The sequence below is a fragment of the Varroa destructor genome, unplaced genomic scaffold (assembly GCF_002443255.2).
Source record: "Varroa destructor unplaced genomic scaffold, Vdes_3.0 BEIS01000001.1, whole genome shotgun sequence".
NCBI classification, from domain to species: domain Eukaryota; kingdom Metazoa; phylum Arthropoda; class Arachnida; order Mesostigmata; family Varroidae; genus Varroa; species Varroa destructor.
Window position 1 is genome coordinate 61,323,963 of NW_019211454.1, and position 25,280 is coordinate 61,349,242.

Genomic DNA, 25,280 nt, shown 5'->3' on the forward strand with positions numbered 1-25,280 from the left:
TCCAATATCTAACGTACCATGAATAAAAGGTCGCCTATGCTGCTTACGTTATCTTTCCAACTAACTTTTAGCTCGCGTAGTACTTTTTTAGGACATCTTTCTGCACTGTATTTAATTATATTGTTAGCGAATTATGAAGTCCTATATTTGCGCAATAACTTCGAATGTACGGTACAGTTATCTAATAGATGGCTTAACTGATGAATACGCTATAATCACGCTGAGGTACAAATCAGACGAATTTTACCAAGGCGGTGACTCGCTAAACAAAAAACACGATAAGACATGTCATTGTCCGAAGCCTAGAATTTCTAAAATTACAAATATTTTGCGCAAAATTTTGACAACAAACGATCAGGTTTCCCAAGAAGAGTTTTTTTCCATTATTTTATAATACAGCAGACGAAAACTCACACCCAAATATTCAGTCTAAAGTTCTATTCTAGTCAAATGTAGTCTGAAGCTTACTTGCTACAAAGTCGCAACTTACTAGGCTTAAAATACATTATGAAAAAGTAATGATTACAACAAGTAAGTAAAATTAAAAAAAAATCAGGTGAATATATAAAATAGATCCGCAGATTTGCGATAGGTAGATATGGGCTTGCTAAAATCTTACGTCTCTCACTTCATTCTAGCTCAACCGTCGAATTCGTCTTCTATCTAGAAGTGCACATAACGAGAGCTACTTCTAAGTGTTTGCTTGGCGCATGATCAAGTTTGTCTGAAGTTGCAAGTACCTTGTTGCCAAGTTCGCCTTCTACTCGGCAGTACTTTCTTTTTCGCTTAAGGCCCGTTCTTTTTGACAAGTAGCTTGGCAGACGCTTGGTGCTCCGGTAACCGTTGTCTGTCCATTTCCGCCGTCGCGATATCTATACTTTATGCTACGAGGGGCGACCCCGGTGCCGTTGCGGTTTGCCTGCCGTCTGCCATGCGCAATGAATAATGGAGAAGTTTCTTTTCATTTAAAGTACATCAAGATACGTTAGAAGATAGCGGACGATGGCGGCTGAGCACATCACGACCGCCACATAAGCCATCCTCCAGCAGCAGCAGCAGTGGCATCGCCAGCCGTTAGAAGCACGTAGGAAGTATCTCTACTCAGCCGGCCAAATCTATCTAGGTAAAGCCTTTGCCAGACCTAGCCCCAGCTGTGTTTGTATCACGCATCAAGGTAAGTAAGGCACATTATTCATTCGTTCACTTGTCCGCGCGTAAAGTCAAGGACCAGCAAAAGCAGCGGCGGCAGCCGTCCTACTAGCTAAGGTTACTGTTTTCCGGCAGGCTAGTGCAGGAACGTCAGACACCTTCTGAGATAAAAGGAACGAAGCAGAGAACGCAACGTTATGGCAGACAGAACGAGCAGCCTTCAGCGTGACCGCTGACGGTGTCGCCGCCGCCGCCACCGCCTGGCGGCCCTGGACGATCCTGTAGAGATAGCAGTACACACACGCTGGCGTATACAAACAAACATTTTCCACCTTCTCTACCTACAGGACTAGTCGGTGGTGAGCTATAATCGAAAAGATTTTAGCTAGCTGGCCTAAAATGATCAGAAACAATAAGTTGTACGTGTAAGTTCGTATAGGTAAGTTGCAGTGTTGCTCGATTGCGACAGCACGTCATTATACGCTAATCAGATAAAAGTATAATCTATTTTTTTAGAATCTCAAGCGTGGAACAGCTAGCGTGCCTACTGACTTGCGAAACTCGCAATGTATCCAATAGTGCCGTACATATGAACAGAGGACTCCAATTGTACGTGAACTCCCTGATCCTCGTGTACCTTCTCGTGTGCTCAAATCTGAGGTCTTAGTGTTATAGAATGCCGACTATTAACTTAGGACAACTCGTATACGGTGCCCAAATCGGCATATCTAGATTGAGACCGTGGATGGAAGGTAGACCTGTGCGAAATTTCGAAATCACTGTCAAATGAGAAACCTGCTCGGTTCCTGAACATTGTTTTGGATAAACCTCGAACTTCTGTCAAAACACACTACGATGTTGTTACAAAACGACTTACACATTATTGATACTTATGTCCACATAGTTATTTAAAAAACAAAGGCAGTTATAGCCAGACGTATAAAACAGTAAAGCAGCCGAGCGAACTGCTTATATGTGGCCGTCCTGTTATCTTTACAGACAAGTCCTGGACAGGACTAGGCACGTTGAAAGATCCCTACATTATTACCATACAATGAATCTCAAAAAACAACAACGTTAAAATATTATCAGACTTTCATTACGTTATTGGTGTTTGTTCGTGTTCGCCTTCCCGATTTACAGCCGCTTTCGTGTAAGATATTGCATAAATTAACCACACAAGTAAGATCTTGCGTGTTTCTTTTTTTCTCCTTTAATTCTTCAGGCATTCAGCAAAAATTGTCATGCAAAAAAATCCGCATCGAACGCATACAGCTGTTGTTCTTTGTATTTTGGGTAGGGAGCGGGGCGAGCTGCAATATCATGTAGATTTTCCTCTAAACCGTTCGGGCAGATTGTCATGCATGCAATGCACCCACCTGGAGCTTCCTCCTTCACCCGTCGCGCAGCCCTCCTACATGAAGAGGCAATCACATCGCGTCTGCTTGAGCAGGCTGGTGACAAAAACTATGGACAGCAAAATTGTAAAATATGAAGGATAGCGGGTTTTTTTTTGAATGTTGTGCGTGTTTTTCAAATCTTACCTCGCATTTACGACGTATAAATGTGCGGACGTATCCGCCCGGCTGTGCGCTGAAGATAACTGAATTTCTACGGTTCGCAGACAAGTCACTTAGCCTTGATCTCCAGATTTTCTGACCAACCCGTTTTGAAATATTATCAGATTACGTTATGGTAGTATTGTACGTTTGTTACCATTTGCTTGTGAACCGCCTTTGAGGTTATGATGGTCTGAACGCACCCACGTCGACTATAATAGGCTAATCCTGGCTTATAACTATGTGACTATTAGAACATATCAATAACCTGAGTCGTACGCAGGCTGAACTTTAACAATTTCTTTACTAAGCTTCTCGATATGATTCTATGTCACAATCATGGCATTTCTTCGGTACTCATGAAATATCATGACGGAGCAGGATCAGTTAGCTAAAATCTGTACTCTTGGGCGTGCACCTTTACCACTAGCCAGTCACGAATAGCAATCACGTATTATTTTAACCTAATTTCTCGTTTTGAAGTAGTCCATCAAAAATGGACAAATGCTCAGTGTGAAACACAGTTATGGTGTCTGAAGCAAAACGATCACAGGGAATTACATAGTCAAACCTTCGTAACGCAGCGCTTGCATGTCGGAAATATATACGCCACTGTGGCAACGACAACAATAGTTTTTAGCGTTCCATATCATATCTCGTTCTCAGCAACTGGTAATCTACGGAAGTTCAGAACAGCGGATTCGCATCACAGCCTGGTGGGCCTTAAAGTTCTTGAAAGTTCTCCTCGAGCCAGAACGTTCTACAACTTTTTTCATTGAGAAGTGGCTGCTTGCATATCAAGAATAGGAGTGAAAACAGGAGGGTAGACTCACTAAGTGAATGTTCAATATATGTTTAGATTCAAATAAATCAAATAAGTCACTTATTTTTTTTGTGCAAATAGTGTCGAATAACTAATGCCCCGAAACTATGCATTTTTAGTAATACAGGGACGTGTATTGTTTGTGGGCTGTTTATAGGTATAAACTGCTTGAAGATCTTCAGGAAGAATGTATAAGATATCTCATGCCAATTATTACCTATTATTATTGTCTATTGTTTACTGAAATTGGCCATGTATTTGCATATGTACATATTTGTTGAGTTGATTCTTGACCTTTCCTTAAAAATCTTCGATAGTCCAGACAGTGCAATATTTACACCGGTAAAAAAACAATTTTCGCTGTGAAGAGTGCACATATAATGACGATACTCATGAAATATCATGACGGAGCAAGATCAGTTAGCTAAAATATACATAATACATTTAGAAATTTTGAGTCTGCGCTTGGTAACAATAGAATCAAACACTAACACTTAACTAACTATTACTAACCATTACTCTAAATGCAGAGGATCCTCTACATATTTGTTCAGTAATGTAATCCAGCCGAGGAATCATGACAATTTATATAGATACGGCCTGTTTTTGTACTTGCTTACATACACTGTAGTATTTGAATACTTGTGCATGCCAAAAAGCAGAAGGGGCTTTCGCTAGCTGGTAGAGATCAACGATTTGGCTATCGTTGCAGAGAAGAAGACAAGCATCAACATTCCGCTGGTGTACGACATGTACGACCTTTGCGAGATCATATCACGAACACACACTAGTTACACCTATACAGCATAACTTGAGTAGGTCTTTGGACGTTCGTCTATTTCGACATCGTGTACGTGTACCACTTGCTCGTGTTATTGCTGCTAATAAACTATTATTTGGCAAGAAGCAACAAAACTACATTGTCAGTTTATATTATTTGCGTTTTTCTTTTAAAGAGAGGTATTTCCCCTGGGTAAAGAGCAGATAACGCCGAGTAAAACGCTGAGTCGTTTTCCGGGCTTAACTCGTGATCGTGCATATTTTTTGCCTGTAGACGCTTTCGTATGCTGGCTTTTAGGCCTTGAAAGGGGAGAAAGGAACGGACGGGAGGAAGCAAAGAGGACATGTAGAGAACACGAGACGCTCTGTTAGCGTCAAATACTTTGTGGAACGCAGTTTTCAAACAGAGAAAATGTACCTATACGTGAGTCGAAACTCGTGCGCGAATACAAGCTCTTCAAGGGCAAGCACTCCTTCGGGGTCGTCAGGAAACCTCCCTAGACGACTATATTGGAGCTTTCATGTATTCACATGGCACGAGTGGCCGCGTTCTCAAAAACCCGCACTTGGCAACAGGTTAAGCGACCTCAATATAACATCATAGCATAAACCGAGAGGCAAGGTCAGAGGTAAAAAAGATCATTGCCAAAAAAAGATGGCGGTTTTTTGCTTTGCTCAGAAAATCCAACGCCATCCAAAGCCAGGGTCTCAACACCAAGTACAGAAGAATATGGGCCGTCAGAAAACAGCATAACAAATCATCAAAAACCCAGCTTTAAATCGGGAACATGTTCGTACGTATGTAGGAACACCATTTAAAATTAAAATGAATAGACGGCCTATTTCCTGCTGAAATAGTGCTGTGCGCATGTACGACGCTCAAGTATCTGTGTGATTATTACTTTTTGTTTGTTAATAACGCCCTTTTAAGACTACAATCTTTGTACACGTACGATTAGGTTTTTGTTTTTTAAATGTAGCCTCCAAGCCGGAAGACAATTCATAGTTATGGTAAGGATCAATTACTTCTACATAGATATCTGGCCCACCAATTAGAAAAAATACAAGATGGCGTTCGCTGACAGGGAAGCTACCATTACCGATTACACACATAGTTAGATAACGTACAAAGGCTGTTTAAACAGTTTAATCCCTTGTTCTATTTAAAATTATTGATTATGCTCCGAATTTATCAAACGTACCTTTCTAAAACACGATAAAAAAATTCCTAAGCAGGGTATGTTTTTAAAAGTACGCATATATTTTTTTGAATATGTTTCTAATCAGAAAATATTCCAATAGAGTACTTGACTGCAATTCCTTCCTGCAACAGATTAACTACCAGGATAATTCCGATCGATTCTGGGTAATTATAAATTCTGCTGAAGGCACTTGTCTAGTAAAAATGCGAAACATCACATTTAGCAGCCAGATACCCGAAGTAGGCTACAACTGGTAGAAATGATACGATTTTCTACATCCGGGTATCTTGGACACCTCCACTGAAATAGCCTGCCGTAACTCGTTTGTGACGCTGATCTGCTTTATCCATGGATGAACTATAAGTAATTTTAACACCGTGTTTTAAGTACTTACTGTCCATAGAATATAGTAGTATTGAACAAAATAAAAAAGTAGTTTTAAAGAAAGAGCTTTAAGGTGTCCAGGTTCTACGAGTGCTTCGTTCATCTGATAATACATGCTGCATGCGCAGACAATCATTCTGTTAACCTAGTGTTTACTGTAACTCATGACGGATGCGAAAACAGAGACGGAAATAGATCTTCTTTCGCTAAAAATGTGCCTTTTGGTTAATTTTTAAGATAATATTTTCAAGACCGAGCGTTAACAATGAGTTTCCATACCGACTTAATAAGGAGAAAAATAAATCGTAGTAAAAGATCCGGTGGTAACGACCCCGCCAACGAAACGAATAAATAACTAGTGATTGACTAGGCTTGCCCTAGGAGCTTATGCACCCATTATGCATCGTCTGCTGGAACAGACTTTTTTAACCTTGATAGAACCAGCGCTGCGGAGGGTCGTCAACTATGCTAACGACGACCGCTCTTTCATTACTGCGGACATCGCTTTTGTTGAGTGACAGCAGTTGCAGAACGTCGATAGATGGCCTTGGTACTGGTTGAAATCCTTGATCCTCGAGAGGAGAGGAATTAGAATCGAATAAGCTTGAATTGGTGGGTTTGCAGGTGCGTTTTATAATGAAGAATACCAAACTGGATTCTTGAAAATAAGCTCCTTAAGCATTCATTCTTTGACGAATACCTGTTTCTGTCTTATCCGAACGCTATGTTTATCATGTGTTCGGTAGGGTCACCATTGACGTACGTGAACCTTGACCCCACACACGTTAGCGATCCAAGTCGGGAATATTCTAAGTTTTTTAACCAATCATAATTTTTAATAATTATGAGAAATTCTAGGTTTTCTAAACAGCAAATTTGTACGATTTCAAGAAATCACCTTTCAATTGTATAGGACCCAGTGGCGGACATCCGGCTCACTATAAGGCTCTTGTAGACACACTGAAGTCACTGTAAGATGTTCTTCTAGAGTAATCAAAAATAGATTATTACCTGTATGACTATTATTGGGGTTGCTGTGGAACCCAACAAGAGCAGGCCGACTTAATAGTTTCGCACTTTCGTACATCGCTTATTGTCACGACAACTACCAGCTATACCTGCAAATGGCTTGAGATGAGTATTATCTCAGCACGTCGCATATGTTTGGTAAACGCTTTTTCCTGCCCTTCACATTGATGCAGCTTTAAGTTTATATGACATTTTGTATGATAGCCGTCTATATATTTTTTGTAAGAACAAAAAGACCATTATCTCTCTGATGTTTTTGCTTGTCTCTTGTTGTTAGAGTGTGACTGCAGGGCGGTTTGTGGGGTGCTCCAAATGGTTTAACTGCGTATAGGGTATGTATCCACAGGCCGATGGATCACTATGATGGACAGATTTAGCAACGGCAGCAAGAAGATTATGCTATACTGAGTCTGAATTCATATGTCTAGTAACTTACATTAGCTAGCCAAATAGATGTAAGTTCTGCGCCGCAAACGAGGTTATCCGATCGGCACTGCTATACTTGACGGTGCCAAGGAAAAAAGCTGTACCCTGAAAGGTGTGTATAGATGCAGGTTATATAGTTCTCAGAACATATTACATAATCCAGCTCTATTTTCGAACTTAAAGCTCGGATAGACATACTAGAGCATATTCTGATGTTATTATTTGGCATTTTAGTGTGCATTATGCTGCGCATTAGAATCAAAGAGTCAGGCCGTAAAGAAGGACCGGTAATCGGCTGTAATAAAGGGGCATCATATGTTATAGAGAATGTTGGAAACATAAAAAAGTTTGAAACCGAAGAATTCATGTTGGAATATATGTTATTTGATGTCATCAATTTTTTAAAGCTGGCCTAACGTGGAGCTTGTCGTTGTGATCAATTAATAATCCGATCTAATGCACAATGCCGGACTTCTCATATATTTAATCAACATATAACTTGAGCAAGATATTTGTTTACTAAGAAGCTTCTTCTTGCTAGCAAACGTAGACGGGGCTGGGGGCTTTACCGATTTAAACAGAGGTAGTATGTAGGAAACTAGGTGCACATCTAGCTGGGCGTACATAATACATTTCCTTTGCAGTTATCTTTATATTTCGAGTTTTACGTCCGGTAATGCCAGACGGCTGGCTCCCTGAAAATGGGGAAATACGTTCCTGAGATTAGCAGACAAATACGTCATTCACTAAGCTATCACGCTATATAGCTTGCAGTTATCTGGCAAACATTTGAGTAACTTAGGTCACGTCTCCCCATTTTCAGTGAGCATACTTATTCTGCTAAAGATAAAGGCGGAGAGGAGAATATGTAGAGATAGGGTGCCGCTTGTGATTATGTTTTCGACAAATCAGTAATTCACATAAAGAAGTTATACCTAGTAAACTGTGTATTGCTCAAGTTTCCTTTTTTTTTTTTTTTTAACTTTTGAGGATAAAGTTCCTCCCAAAACTGTTTTGGTTGGCACATGTATCTCAGCTATTCAAAACTAGTTTCAGAACACACAAAATATATATAGCTTTATTGAGATGGCGAGGGTTTGCATTTTTCGGCGTTCATTTTCTCAGGAAGAATTCTAACATGCATTTTTTTAATATTGAAAGCTATACACGCGCGTGCTTTATACGTATGTGACGAATTGTTTGCGGAATTTCACGATCAATGTGAGCACTAGCTTAAGAAACTTGCAATGCAAATAACTTAACCAACCTTCATGCCGCTTTAAACTAGAACGACCACGAACCTTCGGGAGATAATACTCGAGAGAATTCGCGAGTTACACTATCATAGACAAGGTCTTTGCACAAACTGAAAACGTCGTCTTTCCCATTTTCAGATCAGGTTAGAGCAGTACGTTCTCTCGTCACGCGAACAGTGATCTGTCTGCCTAGGAGATAGCTAAATACCGTCCACGACTAAGAGATGGATTCTTCAGGCATTCGCTTTCTCTGCTCAGAGCTCAGTCTAGTTCCCGTTGCTTTGCTTCACTCATATTTGAGAATAACACTAAAAGCTAAGCGGTGTTTTGCGCCTTTTAAGGAGGATGATGGGAAAACGATCTCAGAGAGCAAGTTCGTAGAGATTAGTACTACTCATACGTTTCAACTGTAGTGTAACCGTAGCTCATACTTTTCAGTTTCCATGTTTTCCACTCGCGGTACAAACATAAAAGAAATGCAAGTCGACCCAACTTATCCTGTGAAGACCTAGGTGAAAGAAGCTCTAATCTTCATGTACAATTTGACGTCTGTCCCTTTGTCAAAACTTACGATCAACGCTCGCTAACTGTCGTCTCTAGAAACGAGACTGCATTGCAAGCTTTGTACTTCAATAAAGTTCTGCTCGAAAAGTCGCTTGCAAGGGATCTTGTGCGGCGATTAGTTTCTCCTTGGCAGTGAATCCAAATAGAAATATATTGAGCCTTTAATTTGTCGCAAAAGCATATCCTTGCAGCCTTTCAGCTGCCTTGGATTAATCTAAATCAGTGACGAGATGGCGCGAATTGTAGGGCCTACATTTAGAGGTGGTCAATTTATGAAGTTTAAAAAAATATGTCATTCTTTGCAGTCCTGGTATCAATAACACTTGATAACAGTATGTCAACTCTTTATATGTAATAATAATAAGCAGATGTTGTGAGATTTGTTTTGTTTTCGATGAGTCGTCCAACGCAACGCGGAATCCAGCGGGTGATTTGAGTGGCATAAGGCAGTGTTTCGCCATCTATCGGTTTAATTTGTTTTCTATCTAAATACATACTATTGTTAAAGAATAGTTCTGATTTAGTACAATTTTATTGAGTCACTCAATGATATGTTTCTTAAATTTAGCAGATCTACGCGGAAAGGAAAGCCTCGTGCAAATCCGTTCCTGGAATTAATATACACGTTTAATATGGGTTAAAACCATTGCACTTACAATACATACATAAAGCGACTATTGGCGGCAGGCTTTGCAATACGACGCGACAAGCAATTACGAAAACATAATTAAGCAGATGTTGGAGGAAGGCAGGGTGAATCTGTGGAGGCCAGTGTTGACCTTCAAGGCTAGGGCATATGCAAATGAACAACTCCTACTAACTACTCTTCCATTTTTTCTACTTTCGAGCATCATGTATGACTGTGTGGCTGTATCTGTACGGGTACGCGTATGTTCTCCATTATTGGTAGAACGCGTCCCCGAGACTCGGACGTGCAGTTGCACTCATTAGTCTGAGGATAATGGTGACTCGGATCGACCTTTTTCCACGAACGAATCTTGCACCATCTCTGGTATTACGTATTATCGAATTGACTCTCTAAGTAAGACACATGTTTAAGGTATCAGTGCGTGCACACAATTGCTGCCCTGATTCATGATGCCACGTAGAAGAAGCCGCATGACCCCGGAGCAGCGGGACCGTCTAAGGGTGCAGTAGACTTAAAGTTATACTGTTTATGTTTATTTACATTTTTCCGCTCTGAGTGTCTGCAACGAAGAGTTCGGCTCCGAGTGTTGCAATCATTTGGTCTTTTGTAGGTTTTTCTGGAACTACCCTCTGCTCATTACGAAAGATTACACACTATTGAATGCAAACTACTATGATTGCTCTTGGCTAGTCATCAATTCATCCCTCGATTATGTATTTTATCGGATAACTCCTATGTTTCGTTGGTGTGTAAATCGTCCAATCGAAAGCGGACGTGCAGCAGGAGCTTTTATAATGTAGATTATGTACATGATTAGAGAAAACAAAAAAACAATATCATAAGCAGATTAATTTATGGTAATTATGGGGTGCAAAGGCGCAGGATTAATGAAATAAAAATCGGATAAAGTAATAATATTGCAGCCGTACCGCTTTAAGCAGGTTTAGCTTGTCTGGATCTTGTTTACAATAAATAGAGTTCATATGGAACAAAATAGTCTTACCTTCGTTTGCATCCGTGCTGATGCCACACGTCTTGAATCAGTACATAATTAATTGACGACCCAATACCGTTGCTCCTCTAAAAACCCGAAGCAATGGTGCCACCTATGATGACGACGGCCATGGCTGTCAATTAGGGAAAAGGCCAGCCAGCAGAAAGTTCATAAGAGTTTTGCTTTTTTTAAGTTCGTCTGTCTCCCTCTTATATCTGATATCCTCCTAGGCTTGGCGTTTTTCGTTCATTCAGTGGCCAATATCTAATGATAAAGTTCAGCTCTGTCTCTGGCACCTGGCAGCGAGTCCGTTCGGCATCGGCCGCTAAAGCTTCAAATCAGTAAGGACCCTATCTCACCGTCGAGTAGAACGACATCAGAGATATGATTTATCGGAACATACACGAACATTGCATACACGATAAAACACAACTTGTTCAATCACAAGTACAATACCACACATTGCATACACTCACGCCGACAAATATAGCTGTTTGAAAAGTCTTTTTTAAGAGGGTTTACGTAATATGAACTACGTACGACCAGCAACTCCAGTTTATCTTGTGTGGGCCAAGCGTGGGGTTCAGCCCCGACAGTTAGACTCGTTTCCGCCGCGTCCAGTAATTTTCTACTCCTATCCTAAGAATCACTCCGAACCAGCGCCGATTTTCATTTAGAAACTATAGGCTGATAAGAAAGAGTGGCTAATGCCACCGGGTTGTCAGGCTGGGATCACCGTGGTCATATCCCTTTTTTTCCCTAGATAAGTTAATTCGCTGCACGAGAGCCTATCTCTTCGTGCGTTCTCTGAATCTGATTACAAGGCATCAGCTTTCCTGTCCTTAACGTTATTTTTCTTTGAATACCTCTCTCGCGAGGGTTTCCCCACCCTCGGCATTTGCGCGAGGTGATGAAGGATCCGAACCCTTTCACTCTATTCCCCACGGATAGCCTTACTTCTGCTGTCATGTGTCGCTCTCTGATATGAGTAGGCGCCAAGTACACCGGCGATGTATGGTGAACCACATCACCAGACCCACTATGCACAGGACGCAGGTACCAGAAGGGGCTTACCAGCAGATCTACAGCAGATGTGTAGGTAGCTGTGGGAGTCACTGTGACTTGTGAGGCTCCGCACAAGATAGTAGGTAAGCTTTTCACCGACACACGTTATCGTTATTTGTTGGGATGATGTACCTCGCGGAGTAAATTTTAGCATTGCGCCCTATTCCTCCAGCCACATTTCCATGGTTCTGCCTTTGGCATCTTTCGTCGGGTCGGGCCGCACCGTAAGGCCGCATCTGCACTAACAGCGCGGTACGCTTGGATGACCCTAAACGCTAACGTTGGGTGGGCACTTCAAAGTAAGACCTTAATCACAACATCTAACCTCTCAGACATGGTCCAGACGGTGGCGCCGAAATGTGCGCTCAAATGCGCTATTACCGTAAAAAGCTTCGTCTTTCTTTCCTTAGGTGACAGCTAAATAATCGGAGTGGGCAATCATTTTTATCTCCAAGAGAAAGTTGCTTAGCTGAAGTGCTCCATCGTAAATTAGGATCCATGGTAGGGAATCTAGAATAGACCCCTGCGGAACGCCAGTAGTCATGGGAAAAAACGTTTCTTTGTTGGCCATCGATCTGTCCTGTAGATAATCCGAGATCAGGAAAACCGAATATTGAGGAACCGGTCCTTTCCTCAAGCAAGTAAGTACTGTCCCCTATGATAGGCTGGTAAAAGCATTTTTCACGTTTAAGAGGATCTTGACAAAAAGGCCTCTTGAATCAGTCGTAGTTTCTTTCGCTCTCCCAACCCTCCGGAGGACCTCATCGATTGCTGTCAGCACTGACCTGTGTTTCCAGGAACCATGCTGATTTTCGAACAGTTTCTGGACAAAGATCTTGAATTTCTGCTCTGTTATAGTTCTTATGCCGTTCGCCACTGTCTCTAATAAGCATATAGCAGAATCCATTCCCCTTAGGAATGAACACGACCTTTCGTTTTTTCTACTTTACTAGGAAATGACTCAAGCAGGAGATTGACAGAATGAAGAAGGACCAAGCACATCATTCATGTCCGAAAACATCTTAAAGTGAGTTCTCTATGACTATGGCTGATACCCTGTCCGCCCCAGGCACTTTAGCCGTTTTGATACGTTTCCCGTCTGAAGTGCCTCTTCCCGTGAAACAGGTGGAATGTCTCGTTCAGGGCTCGGTCTAGTAGATCCAGCCCGATCAAACGACTAGTGAGTTGAGAACAGAGCTCTAAGTACTTTGCTCTTCTAGCAAAAAGCACTTTTCTGCTCTATCCACTTTTTTCTGACTAGTTTATAAGGACGACTTCACGGGTTTTTCACGTTTTTAGCAACCGCGAGATAATGAAGATATGAAGCTTATAATGTAGTTAAGAATGCAATCGATCTACCCCAGAGCTAAATTTAATATAGTGCTTACGACCTTGTTTGTACTGCCCACCTAGTAGACGCAGCCCACAAAGTGGATAGCGTAAAAACGAATTCAATATTGGCCTTGTTTGAAGCGTCAGGGTGTTGAACAGGGCTTCTATTTGTCGTTACATAATGGAATTAAATTTATGCACTGCCTATATTATGCCAAATGCTGTGATCTAACAAATGTATTCATTCAGATTTAGATAGTAAAACTGGTCTTGATAAAAAAAAAACAATCGCTTTATACTATGTTTGGCAGGGCCACAATGGGATTGCGCGACACGTGTGAATGGAATAATATAATTATAAAAACATTAAGGTGGTCAGAACGGTGGGAGATGTAGGACATTCCCAACTCATAATTGTTCTTGTCTTATTACTTTATAATAATAATTTCATGTTTTATTATAAAAAGGCAAATCTGTTTATTGCGTGGGCCACTGTAGGCCTCTACTTTTCCTTATTTTTCAACTTAAAAATCAGATCTTTAAAACCTCGGCTGAAAAGGTGGACTAGTAACCGTGGCGCATATATACGTTAGGATTGGTGCTTAAATACGTATAAAGATAAATAATAATTTCATTTTGTGGAAGTTAAGGTTCAATGGTAGGCAGTGGAAGTTAAAATGAAAGTAATCGTTTCTAACCTTTTTAGAAAATATTCTATTAATGCTTAAATACGATTTTTCGTGCTGCGGTTAATATCTTTTTCTGTAATATTTCGAACGATGTTTAGATACTATGAACGGAATGAAGCTAAAAATACTTCATTCGGATCACGAAAACACTTAGCGACCATTTTTCCTCGTCGATAAATGATTTGGATAAAGCGGCGTAGGGACCGTTGCTTCCTTATGGCAGATGTAGACCTAGTCCACGGTATAAGAGAGCTCCATACACAAACCTTTTCGTACAAACCTAAAAAAGTTTTTACTTGCTCTCTTTCACATATCATACGTCTCGTTTGTAGTCTTTCTTCCTGTAGCTCTCGACATTGTCTATGAGAAAGCAAGAGAGCCCTGCTGCTTTGCAAATGTAGCCTTATATTCAGGCCCTGTGCCGTTTTTCATCTTGCTTTCATTCTCGTTCCTCGCTTTTTCCTTCTCAAATTGTAGTTATTTAATTAAACGCAAGCGTATGGCTTAAGGAGTTGGCAGACTGAAGACCAACTCTCCTGACCTAATGCTATTTATCATTGCTATGCAGACCCGGAATGTTCGAAAAACCCAAGAGAGAATTTCGTCTAAATCGGAAGTATATTTGTCACTGGCCGCCTTATCGCTTCTTCTCCATTCGGTCCCATTGAAGACCGCTTATGTATTATATATGACATAGTTGTAGGCTAGATAACCTCTTTCACTTGCCAGAGTACAGTTCGAACGGATTTAGCGTGCAGTTTAAGCTTAGAAAAAAAAAGCCAGTAAGACGGCGGTGGTAAGCAGTCTACTGAAGTAGCTCTCTCGATTCTGTATAGCGGTAGAACACGACTTGTATTGGACGCTTGTATGTATTCAGAATATTTAAATAACCTGAATAGGTCTCAAACAAATAGTAGTGGAAATACTCAGAGCAAATTAAACAAAGGCTGTTAAAAAGTCAGTTAGCAATGAAAAGGAAATTGCCTTAGATACAGAATTAATCATAGGAGCTACTGGTATCGATGACGATCCTGTTAGCAGAAGAGGCGATAAGGGACATCTATATAAAAGCAGTCTTAGGCATGACATGCAGCGTTGAAATGGAACGCAACCATTGTGTTGCCATTGAACAACCTCACTTAATGAAGATTTTCAACAAAATTGTATTTATTCTTTTTTGCTGAAACGTCTTCCTTTTTTAGGGCAGTTCAAACACTTTTCACATTGAAAAATAGAAGTAATGCACCGCGTTTCTATCTGTCAGACAATTATTTAGTACGTCTGGGTCTTTTGCTCACAGTTTATAAATATTACTATTTAATAAGTAATAATAAGTTTGCTTTTATCTGTAATAAGGTTAGTTACTAAAGCACTGTATTTGGGACCAAGTAAAGTATTAAGTAAGCGGTTGAAATAGTGCAGGTTTAATGTGGCAGCCTTGTGCAGGCATGCGCCTTGTTCCTATCATTTTTAATGTTAACATCTGCCTGAATAAGCTTCCTTCAATAAACATTGCTGATCAATGGCGTACATGCGTTGTTGCATTTGTGACCGACGTAGTTTTATGCGACATTGAAAGAACAACAACGGATAAGAGGCGCGCCTCCACTGCTCAACTTGCATAGGGGCACATACACCGATAACCTGGTTTTTTGAAAGCCAAGCTCTGCTCGGTGGGTGTAAGCTTCATCTTCTCCTAACGTAATTAATTATATCAAAGTTGCTCTAGCTCCTATGTATCAGCTTGTTAGCGCTGAAAAAGGCGTTACCGAAACGAGCCTATCGGACTATTTACTTACTGTTCATCACGTCGAAAGACAGGAAGCACGATACACATCATCATCATCATCATAATTAAGTTCTGCTCTTCTACTGAATTTACTTGTACACAGACGTATATATATATGTATATTTATACTTGGAGTCGAACAGGTTAATTGACGACTGATAGAGTCTGCTGCTAACAGACAATAACCGTTTTTTACTGCCCGTAACGTGCACCAGTTACGAGCACGAGGTGGGGTACACTATTGACTACAGAAATACCCAACACCGAAACGGCCTTTACAATATACTTTCCATATCGTATCCTTGTGACAGAATTAAAAGGTTCTTACGGAAAAAGGCCTAATACTACCGATTTCAGGCTTCTTTGAGCACAAGCCTTTCAACTGCAAGGGGATCTTTTGTTTTCTAGCCAGCTCCGTTAAATTCCGTCATAAACCCTGGATATAAGCATAAGTTCTGTATAGGCCGAATAGGGAAAATTATGATCTTTGACAGTAACAATGTAACGATCAAACCTGATCATGTTCGGGGATCTGCGCGCAGCCATTTTTAAGGGCTTCGAATAGTGCGCACAGTGTTTCCTGGCCCATTTTCCGCGTGTGTCTGGTTTGATACATCGCAATGTGCCCATGTCGCCCGCTAGCGCTTGTTACGTTCAGCCAAATTTCACGCCTCCCGCAACCGATGGCGTCCGTCATTTTCAATTCTGTAATGCCTGTTTTCTAATGAATGTCGTGGTAATATCTCAAGAGTAAACACAGTGACGAATATGTTTGAGTTCCTCAGCTTGACCTGTGCATATCGATATATATCTTTAGCTTCTAAAATAAATATTTATATGGATTCTCGCCGTAGGCTTTGTCGGCGAGAAGAGGTTTTTAGTCGCTAAGACCTGCTTAAATGTAGCCAGTTCTGAACACTTAAATAACTAGAGGCCTTATAGAAGGACATAATACTGCTAGTTACCTAAGTGAGACGATGTGCATAGTTTGTATACTTACGGCCACTAAGCGGATCACATGGAGGTTTTTCTCAGCCCCCTTATCCTGGCCATTATTGTTTGCCTATGCATAAAACATTACTACAAATACATTTTGCTATTCTTACACTGAAGTGCATGTCTGGTTGAGGTCTGGTAAGTTAATCTCGTTCATCTTTGAGCTTTTACATTATCGCGTTGTCCACATCGTAAAAAGCCCATTGCGTCGATGTGAAAACGCTTCCAGTACCTGTTAAGTTTCGATTTGCCCAGTCACGACATAGTTAGAAATACATTATCTCCTTATAGATCAAGGAAGTGATCATAAGCCCGACGGATGAGTTTAGAAGGCTAATGGACGAGAACGGCGCTTAAATGGACTATTGTTGAAATTTAAATCACAGCCGAATGGCCACTATATAGCGTTATTAATCTACGCTGGAGGAATTATCGACGTATTCCATTGGGATGTATAAACAGGGACGGTCTTCATAACAGCTGAACTCTTCAATTAATAATAATTGTGGAGGCAGTAAGCCACGACAACGCCTAATGGATCCGTCTAAGCTGCACTTAGTATAAATAACAGAAATAAATGGAGGACAGTTCAACTAAGATGAAGTTACATGAAGCACAATCGAAGTGATCGGTCACACTGCTATACCGAAACTATCATGCATAAACGTAATTGTATTATTTTGTAACCATTTTTTGGTACCGCTGCACGCTCTATTTTCGACGTTTTAATAATAATAATAATAATAATGTCCACGTCTCGAATTGTGTCTATTAAATGAATGAAGACAATTCTTCGGCAAAGAAATGCTTAACACTTGAAAGCGAATCGGTATTTTGGCAAAATAGAGCTTCTTAAGTGAACATATCCTCACCGATAGAGGATATCGAAAGGGACCCGCGTGCATTGTTATCAGCAAGCCTTGATCATTCCTATGCGCAGTCTGTGCGTAGAACATCTCGACTGAAATGCTTTTACCTGCACTGCCACGGCAACGAAGCACTCCTGTTCCATTTTCGGTTATCAGCGATTATTTTAAATAGAAGCTAGATCAATAATCTAATTTAAAAAAGCCTGGGCAAATGGTATTGTAAGGTGGCGACGTTTGGCGTTCGATTAAGCCGTTGCGAATACTGAGGTTTCCGTAAGTGAAGATTCACCGTGTGGTCGTGATATGGCTAGTACACACTTCATGAAAGCAGATTTTTGCCAAAATTCCGATAAACTTTAACGTGTTGCCTGTCGTAGCGAGCATACGCTTACTTTTACTCTTGACACAAGAAGAAAGTCGGGTCTTTCTGGGGCAAAAGAGTAAACTTAGCATAACGCAAGATAATGCATCTTTCAAGAACTTCAAGCGAAAATCAGTTAGTGTCCAAGTGTTGGCGCACGGCGAACCCCCCACCCCGAATATGAACTTCTTTTAAAAATTTATGGGCCGCGTTGGTGCTAATTTCCATGCGGCTTGTGAAAAATCCGAACAAAATTTCTCGAAGGCGAATTTTCCAGAAAATCCTCAATAGACTTTAGATTCTAAAAAAAATTTCCTACATTTTTAGGGGTTAGCTCAAAGTTTGGTTCCGCTGGCTTTGGCCAACGACCCCCAAGCGAGTTTGCACCTACCAGTATCTCTTGACGCACGATTACTATTGAACATTAGACTACGAATTAAATAAGGTATACTTCGAAAATAGTTACTGTTAGCTCGTGGATGCAAACGTGATGGTTAGTTACCGTGAACAATCGCGGTCGTTTCTCGCACACTCGAAGAATTTTGCTCAAATACCAGCTCTCATTTAGGTATAATGCTAAAAACAATTCATAAGGAAAAGTTCCGGTTTAAACGAATTGAAGTTATTGTCGTCCATATCCATTGTCAGAATTGTTCTCAGATAGAGAATCTAGATGGCCATATATTAAAAATCTCCGATGTAGATAGTACAGGACTGAAGTTCTTCGGATTAGACTTATCTGAATACTTACTTTTTTACACGTGTCTAGATTTGACGATTCTAACAAAGCACATTTTCCCGTCGAATAGATATAAAAAAAAAAAAAAACGTAGTGATACCTATCTGGTGGTTACCGCGCTCCTTTGGGTGACTATTCCTTTTATTGTGTTAAACAAGCAACAATGATCCTCTGTCAAGCACCGGCATGCCTTAAAATTTCATGTACGAAGTAAACCGGATCATCGTGTTTCCGTTACCGTTTCGTTGATACTCTAAATTTAAATAGCCTTGTCATATTTCGTAGCACCATTAATTCTAATGTATTCTTTAAATTGGGAAAAAAAAGAGTACTTCAATACCATATATGTAATTGTAGCCTATTGTGGCTTCTGTTATTCTATAGGCAGAGTTTTTGCAAATGAGTTTAATTTGAGGAAATTGTTATAAACGTCACTCTAATCATACAATAAACGGTTCTCACCGTCACGTATTCTGGCCAAGTAAAGTTGTCGAGAACCGTCAAACAGCTTTAAACGCACCCTGATGCATACAGGATACCGTTTTGTATTGAATCTCGTTTAGACGTCGATGTTGAAAGACACGATTGGATTTGTAATAGCGCACTTTAGCCTAGAAGTTCAAGATGAACAGATGCTACATAAATCCACTGAAAAGGCATGGCGATAACGCTGGAGGTTTGAGATTCGTACACTCCAGTTCCTTTTTATATCAGGCAAGATAAAGTAGGGTTAACGGTAAGAAAAAAGGTCAAGGGCAACGTGTTATATTTGCCGTCCAACTATACGCCTGCATAGGCGAGCGACCCGTTTACAACAAACAGCATTGAGCAGCAGGTGGGATCAAATAGCTTTAGGGGGAAATGGTGCGACAGGTTCTTAGATATTAATCGAACGTCAACTGAAGTCGAATATTTTTACAGATTAGATAGAATAAACACGGTCCTGGTTAATAAATACTCTGGGGATCATACAAGGTCAATTTTTGTGTATTATTACCGATACTTACAGGGAAGCTAAGAAATAGCGTACCGAGGTTAAACGAGGCATTGCTGCTAAGCTTAAAGCCTTTTCTGTGATTCTTCTCGCTTGGTAAAAACGTAACGTTTGCAGTCTCATGCTGGAACATTTGAGTGATGATAAAAGTGTATCTTAACCGAAGGTAGATGTTCGCTGTAGAAAGTAGATAAATGTGGCTAAGGTGTAGCTCTTCATCGATTGTTGGCCTGAGTCGAACTAACACAAGAAAACGTGCACAAGCAAGGGATAGAATAACATCGTGTCTATCTCTTTAAGCATATCCAGCCATATAATAAATATGTGTTCAATAGTACCAGTTTTTTTTTTCATTAAAACACACCATTCTTCTGTACTGGAGGGTCACTTACGAGCTCAAACCAATTTCTCCTAATTGATAATGCGCCAGTTCTGAACCAAAACCGAGTTTTTTTTTTTTTAATTCGATTACTACTTCTAGTCCTTTATCAGGAAGCTTCTCTAAGACGGCCGACGTCGCATCGAAATTTAATCCTAAAATCCATTTCTTCTCGCACGTGCCTGACGAAGACTGACGGATCTTCCTTTAGACGAGGGATTTATAGCCGAATTGGGCTCAAAACAAAGTCACATGAACAGTCGTAATCATGTAAACGATTCCTGTGAAAAGCTTTGGCGTGTGATAGCCATATATTTAGATTGTAGAACTCCAACACAATACATTGACAATTGACTGTTCACAGTTTCGCTGGACAGTGTTATCTGGCGGGTTCTATACGTCGTAAACGGCGAAACGTCTCAGAAAATAGCAATTACGCTGGGTCTCATATCAGCTGTAATGATGGAAAACCAACATCAAAATCGTCATAACTGAAAGTGTATAATATAACGTTATTAAGTGATCTGAATTTTATGCAGAAACGTTTGGCGTAATAGACTGATGCCTTGTTTTATATTGTGCGATAGAAACGCTAGCACCACGGGTACACTGATAGATCCGAATGTGTAGCAGCGGTTCGTGTAAGTCGGAAAATTTCTCCGGTTGACAAATTACTTCTAGCGTTCATCGCTAGATAGCTGTCGTCGGCGCTGTCTGAGTGATTTTCTCTCAGGCTGGATCGTAAACCCAGTTGTCTATCTAGTTAGATTTGGAGGATATCGCCGCACGTTTGGACATCTTCAGTCTAAGTATTAATGGTTTCCATTTATTCAATTCATATTGATTCATCGATATCAAAGAGAAACAAATTTAAAAAAAAAAAAGTGAAACAGTAGTTACTAATCGGAAACTAAATCTAACACTTCTGTTCGATGCTGGACTCGATTGGGGTAGCTGAAGGCATTTTATTGATCCTTCTTATGGCCGACACCTACCGATACGCTCGACATCCACCGATAGAAAAAGCCAAACGTCAATTGACTTTGTGTGGCGGAATATTTAATATACCAGTATTGTCTTATTAAGCATTAGCTATTCAAGCACTCTAACTACAGCTGTTGAGATATGATACAATGTATTTGATCTACAAGACATTGTGACAATGTGTCAACAGTATGCTTGGCTCGCCCCATAAGCTGGCCAATTCAGGGCTATAATCCGTGCTTAGCCTGCTTAACGTGCACGACTTTCATGCTTGAAAAATATATCTGTCGTCCAAGTTTGTTGCATATTCGTGCAACGCTAAGCATGGACACACGCCTGTTTTGGGTGCCTGCTTCCTGATAATGTCAATGTCTACATCGTAGTCAATACCTGTGGCTCTGGCCCTAACGAAGAGGCATAAGTGTGTAGTCACGAACAATAGGTTTACGGTAAATAGCAGCATCTCTCTCTTTACGCTAACTAAACCATCAATTTTGTAGTGTGTTTCTCGCTGAACCTTATAGAATAATGTGAGCTTGCGTTCTAACCATCTCTTTCAAAAATCAAAAAATTCTACCCTCTGCTATATACACTAAAATCTCAAACATGGACGCACATTGGAACTGAAATTTGGTAAACTGCTTCTGAGAAATACACGAAAATAGTGACGAAGTTCTAGAAGGTTCGTGGTTCCTAGCGATTGAAGATAAGATCGCAGCCATTCTATAGTACTGACCAGATACTGCTGAAGGTTTTCTCAACATATCCGGACTGTTCCAAGATTTTAGGATCTATCGACAGTGTAGTTTGGATACCGGCAATATGAAGATTGTTAGTGTTCTGATAGGTCTCGATGGTTCTGATGGCATTTGACGTTGACTATTAAGTAAAGCGGCTTTGGTCTAGCGCAAACTCACATTAAATTTCCCACAGTTCCAGATAGGTAGGGACACCAAATAGCTAAAAGTGACTATTGGTTTCCAATACCTGATAGCATTGAAAGGAAGTCAACGAAGGGCTACCTAATTTATTTGAAACTGTTTCCGTGAATTCGTGAGCGAGAAAATTGTTGTGAAACGACGAAAGTTTAACTTTTTGCGCGCTCAAAGGCCGAAGGTTGAGTTTGTCTTTCGTCATCAGCAGTAGCTTACCTGTGCCGTCCTGACTACATATGACAGATGCAGCAAATACCGATAAGCGAATTGTCCGGATAATCGGTTTACAATACAACACCATTTTCTTTCAACACATGTTACAGGGTGTTTCGAAATTCGTGGTCGATCTTTAGACCTGTGGTAGAGCTCAGCAAGCGAAGCATTCCTTGTTATAGGGCTGTGAAGCGTCGCCTTTCATTTTACCGCTAAAAATTCGAATATGTGGAAAAAGACGGCTTGGAAAATACCGCCTCTAAAAACGAGCGCAAAAAAACTGATATAAAAAGGTATGATCATGCAACTAGCAGGTTATGTATTTTTTTGTTCCAAAATGAAAACGCTTGAAAACGTTTCTCGTCGAAGACTCAAAGGTATCTATGTAAGACTATTTATAAGAATGTTCTATTTCGTTTAAATCAAGCCAATAGGGCTAAGAAAACTTTCAAACAAACTTTATTTGACAATCGAGTGTTTTCACAGAAGTTGAAGAACATTGAATCTCTTATCAAGGCTATCTGTTGAAATCATAGCAAGTATAAACACAGTGTTCGACACGGACGAAGAAAGGGTAATATATATCGGATCTTTTTGAGATTGTTCCTGAGATACGGACGACTGGAAAGTCGCGTCTGTAAAACTCGTTTTGCCGTTGGCAAGGGTCCTTTTCATCAATAGAACTATTACTAGTTGCAAATACGTGGTATCTTCGAAACGGCCTATTATTGTTTTTTTCTTGACATCGATCGTCCATCTCGACTAGCAGCCACTATTTCGAGCACCTCCTGTGATCTGAATAGAAAGTTTATGCCTGATCACTCTGATCACGCATCTTAAGAGAAGTACTGACGCCACTGGGCCACATACTGCGTTTATTGAGCTGAACACTTCTAGAGGATTAAAGTGCGTTTTATACCTTCTGTCAGCGGAGATCAGCAGAAACATTTGATCTGTGATTAAGGCTAACCGTGACACGAGCGTAGAGCTTAGCCGAAACAGATGAAATAGTTAGTCATGTGAAAATTATGAGCTAAATTCGTTTGTAGGCCTTTTACATATATTCCAAAATGGCCTTGGAAAACTCTAATCCAGAATCCAAGTGTTACGCTAAGGCAGTAAGGTTGCAACTATAAAATGGTTCTTGCTTAGAACAAAGCAATGGCCTGTGCTACTCGCCTGCGTTACCGGCTCTGCTATGTTCTACGTTCTTTTTTTACCTACTACCTATGAAGTCTCATTGATGGAATACTTCACCGAGACAATGTTGTCAGAGCCCGCGAGCATATTTCACGCCGACCTACAAAGTCAGCAGGCCGATTACTGCGTGGCTGAAAAGCATTCTCTTGGCGGAAGTCCCGTTTTTCGAAACTGCATTAATTACCTCTAGGCCACCACAGAATAATCTGGTGGCTGTGCGTCAATGGCGTTACACTATTACATGTGAATCTTCTACTGTCTCTCTGTTAATGAGAACAATAGAAAGAGTGAAAACAGCTCATAGTACCATTGTAGCAAATACTATAGCCCCGTGGCATTTTACTCGTATATAATAAAAGGCGTCCTGTCCCCTGCATCGTCGACCTCCGCGTGACAGTGCGAGATGATACTAATGATGATGATGGTTCAATAAAATTTTAAACACAGCTTAGTCGAGCAGCCTCGCACGTCGGCTGAACTATTTGTGGCAGGCTGTGAATGTGGAGTAATGGCCTGAATCAGCCTGAACCTCACCCGCAAGAGTTGCTCTGCGTAACCTACTCGGTCTCATGCTTAAAGCTCCCGTATACGTGCGCATACGCTCACATACAAAGCCTCTCGCTCTTTATCTCAACCTCTTTCTCGGTTTTGTAAACGATCTCGCTTGTCTAATTCACGGCCGCCGCCGCCGCCGCCGCCGCCGCCGTGGCCACCGTGACGCCTACTGCCGCGCTTGATCACTACTGCTGGTGTTATTATCAGCACGGCGCACTTCAAACAGTCCAGAGATAGAGAATAAGGGGCAGACGATGGACGAAACCCATCTAATCTGTAGCGGTTGTGTTAGTGATATTAACGGGCTCGTCCCAACGGTACTGGAACCCGTCGTTTTAGTTGTGTCTAATCCGTCCGCTTAAAATATTCCGTTCATAAGAAAGGTCCAATCTAGAAGATGGTGGATTGGGTAGATCATTCCTTTCAGATACGCTCAGCTCGAAATTCGATCACAAGGTTATACCCTCATGAACAGCAAAAACGATGTGACTAAATGACTGGGAATACGTGGGTCTAGCGAAATCTGTGACTCGGATTGTTAGGCATGTACGTAACATGTTTCGTACGTCGTATTCGTCTCGTGAACGCAAGTGGAAACGTGCCAACCAGACGGCTTTTGCATCAATCGTGTTAGCGACAATTTAGCGGGTCCAGGACGAGTTAGAATTATTCGTTTTCCTTTTAAAAAAAGGCTACGTTAACGAGAAATTTTGCCTGCTGTATTTCGTGTAATACTACGATCACTTGTGGAATATGTCACAAGATACTTAAATGGGCTCTAGTCCAAATCATCTGGTGTATGTCAGGTAAGGATGTTTCGTCTGTCCTTTTTTAGGAAATAAAATTTATGAAGCTTCATTTTTTCTAAATAGTATCTTTCTTCGTTCAACCAGCGAAAGCAACTGTTATAATGCACTTTTCATCGCTTCAGTCATCAAAACCTTACTCAGAAATTATCCGGCATTCGAGACTTTGATTCGAATGAATTCTTTCCTTATTGTTTACCTCCATCTCTTACTTTTGTAGGCGTCGTCCTCTAACGGTTTCCCTATCTCATATTATGGCGATTTCGTCGGTGTCCCCCCTCCCTCCCCCCAAAAAAACCACCGTTTAGGGCATAACAGGACGACCGTCGTATGGCCTCCGACGCGGCCAAGAGCTGATCGCGCTGCTGCTCAGGGAAGTGACATAGTAAAGGATGAAGCAAAATTGGACGGTCTTTGACAAGACTCCGGATAAGCAGATCTGGAGGTAAGTGGAATGCGAAAAATTTAATCAGCAGCAGTATCATAATTATCATCATCATCAGCATCGTCGTACTCACTTATATTGAATAATTATGCCGTCGCAGTGGTGTCGACGACG

General features: G+C 40.8%; 1 protein-coding gene across 1 annotated transcript in view; it reads left to right on the forward strand.

Moving 5' to 3' along the window:
* Positions 1-24,118: 24,118 nt before the first annotated feature.
* LOC147758905 (uncharacterized) overlaps positions 24,119-25,280 on the forward strand; it is a 232,395-nt gene continuing 231,233 nt past the window's right edge. Inside the window, exons 1-2 of the mRNA XM_086978117.1 lie at positions 24,119-24,721; positions 24,942-25,166. Of these exons, the coding sequence (XP_086834243.1) occupies positions 25,114-25,166 (53 nt within the window). The 5' untranslated portion in view covers positions 24,119-24,721; positions 24,942-25,113. The remainder of the gene's footprint in view (positions 24,722-24,941; positions 25,167-25,280) is intronic.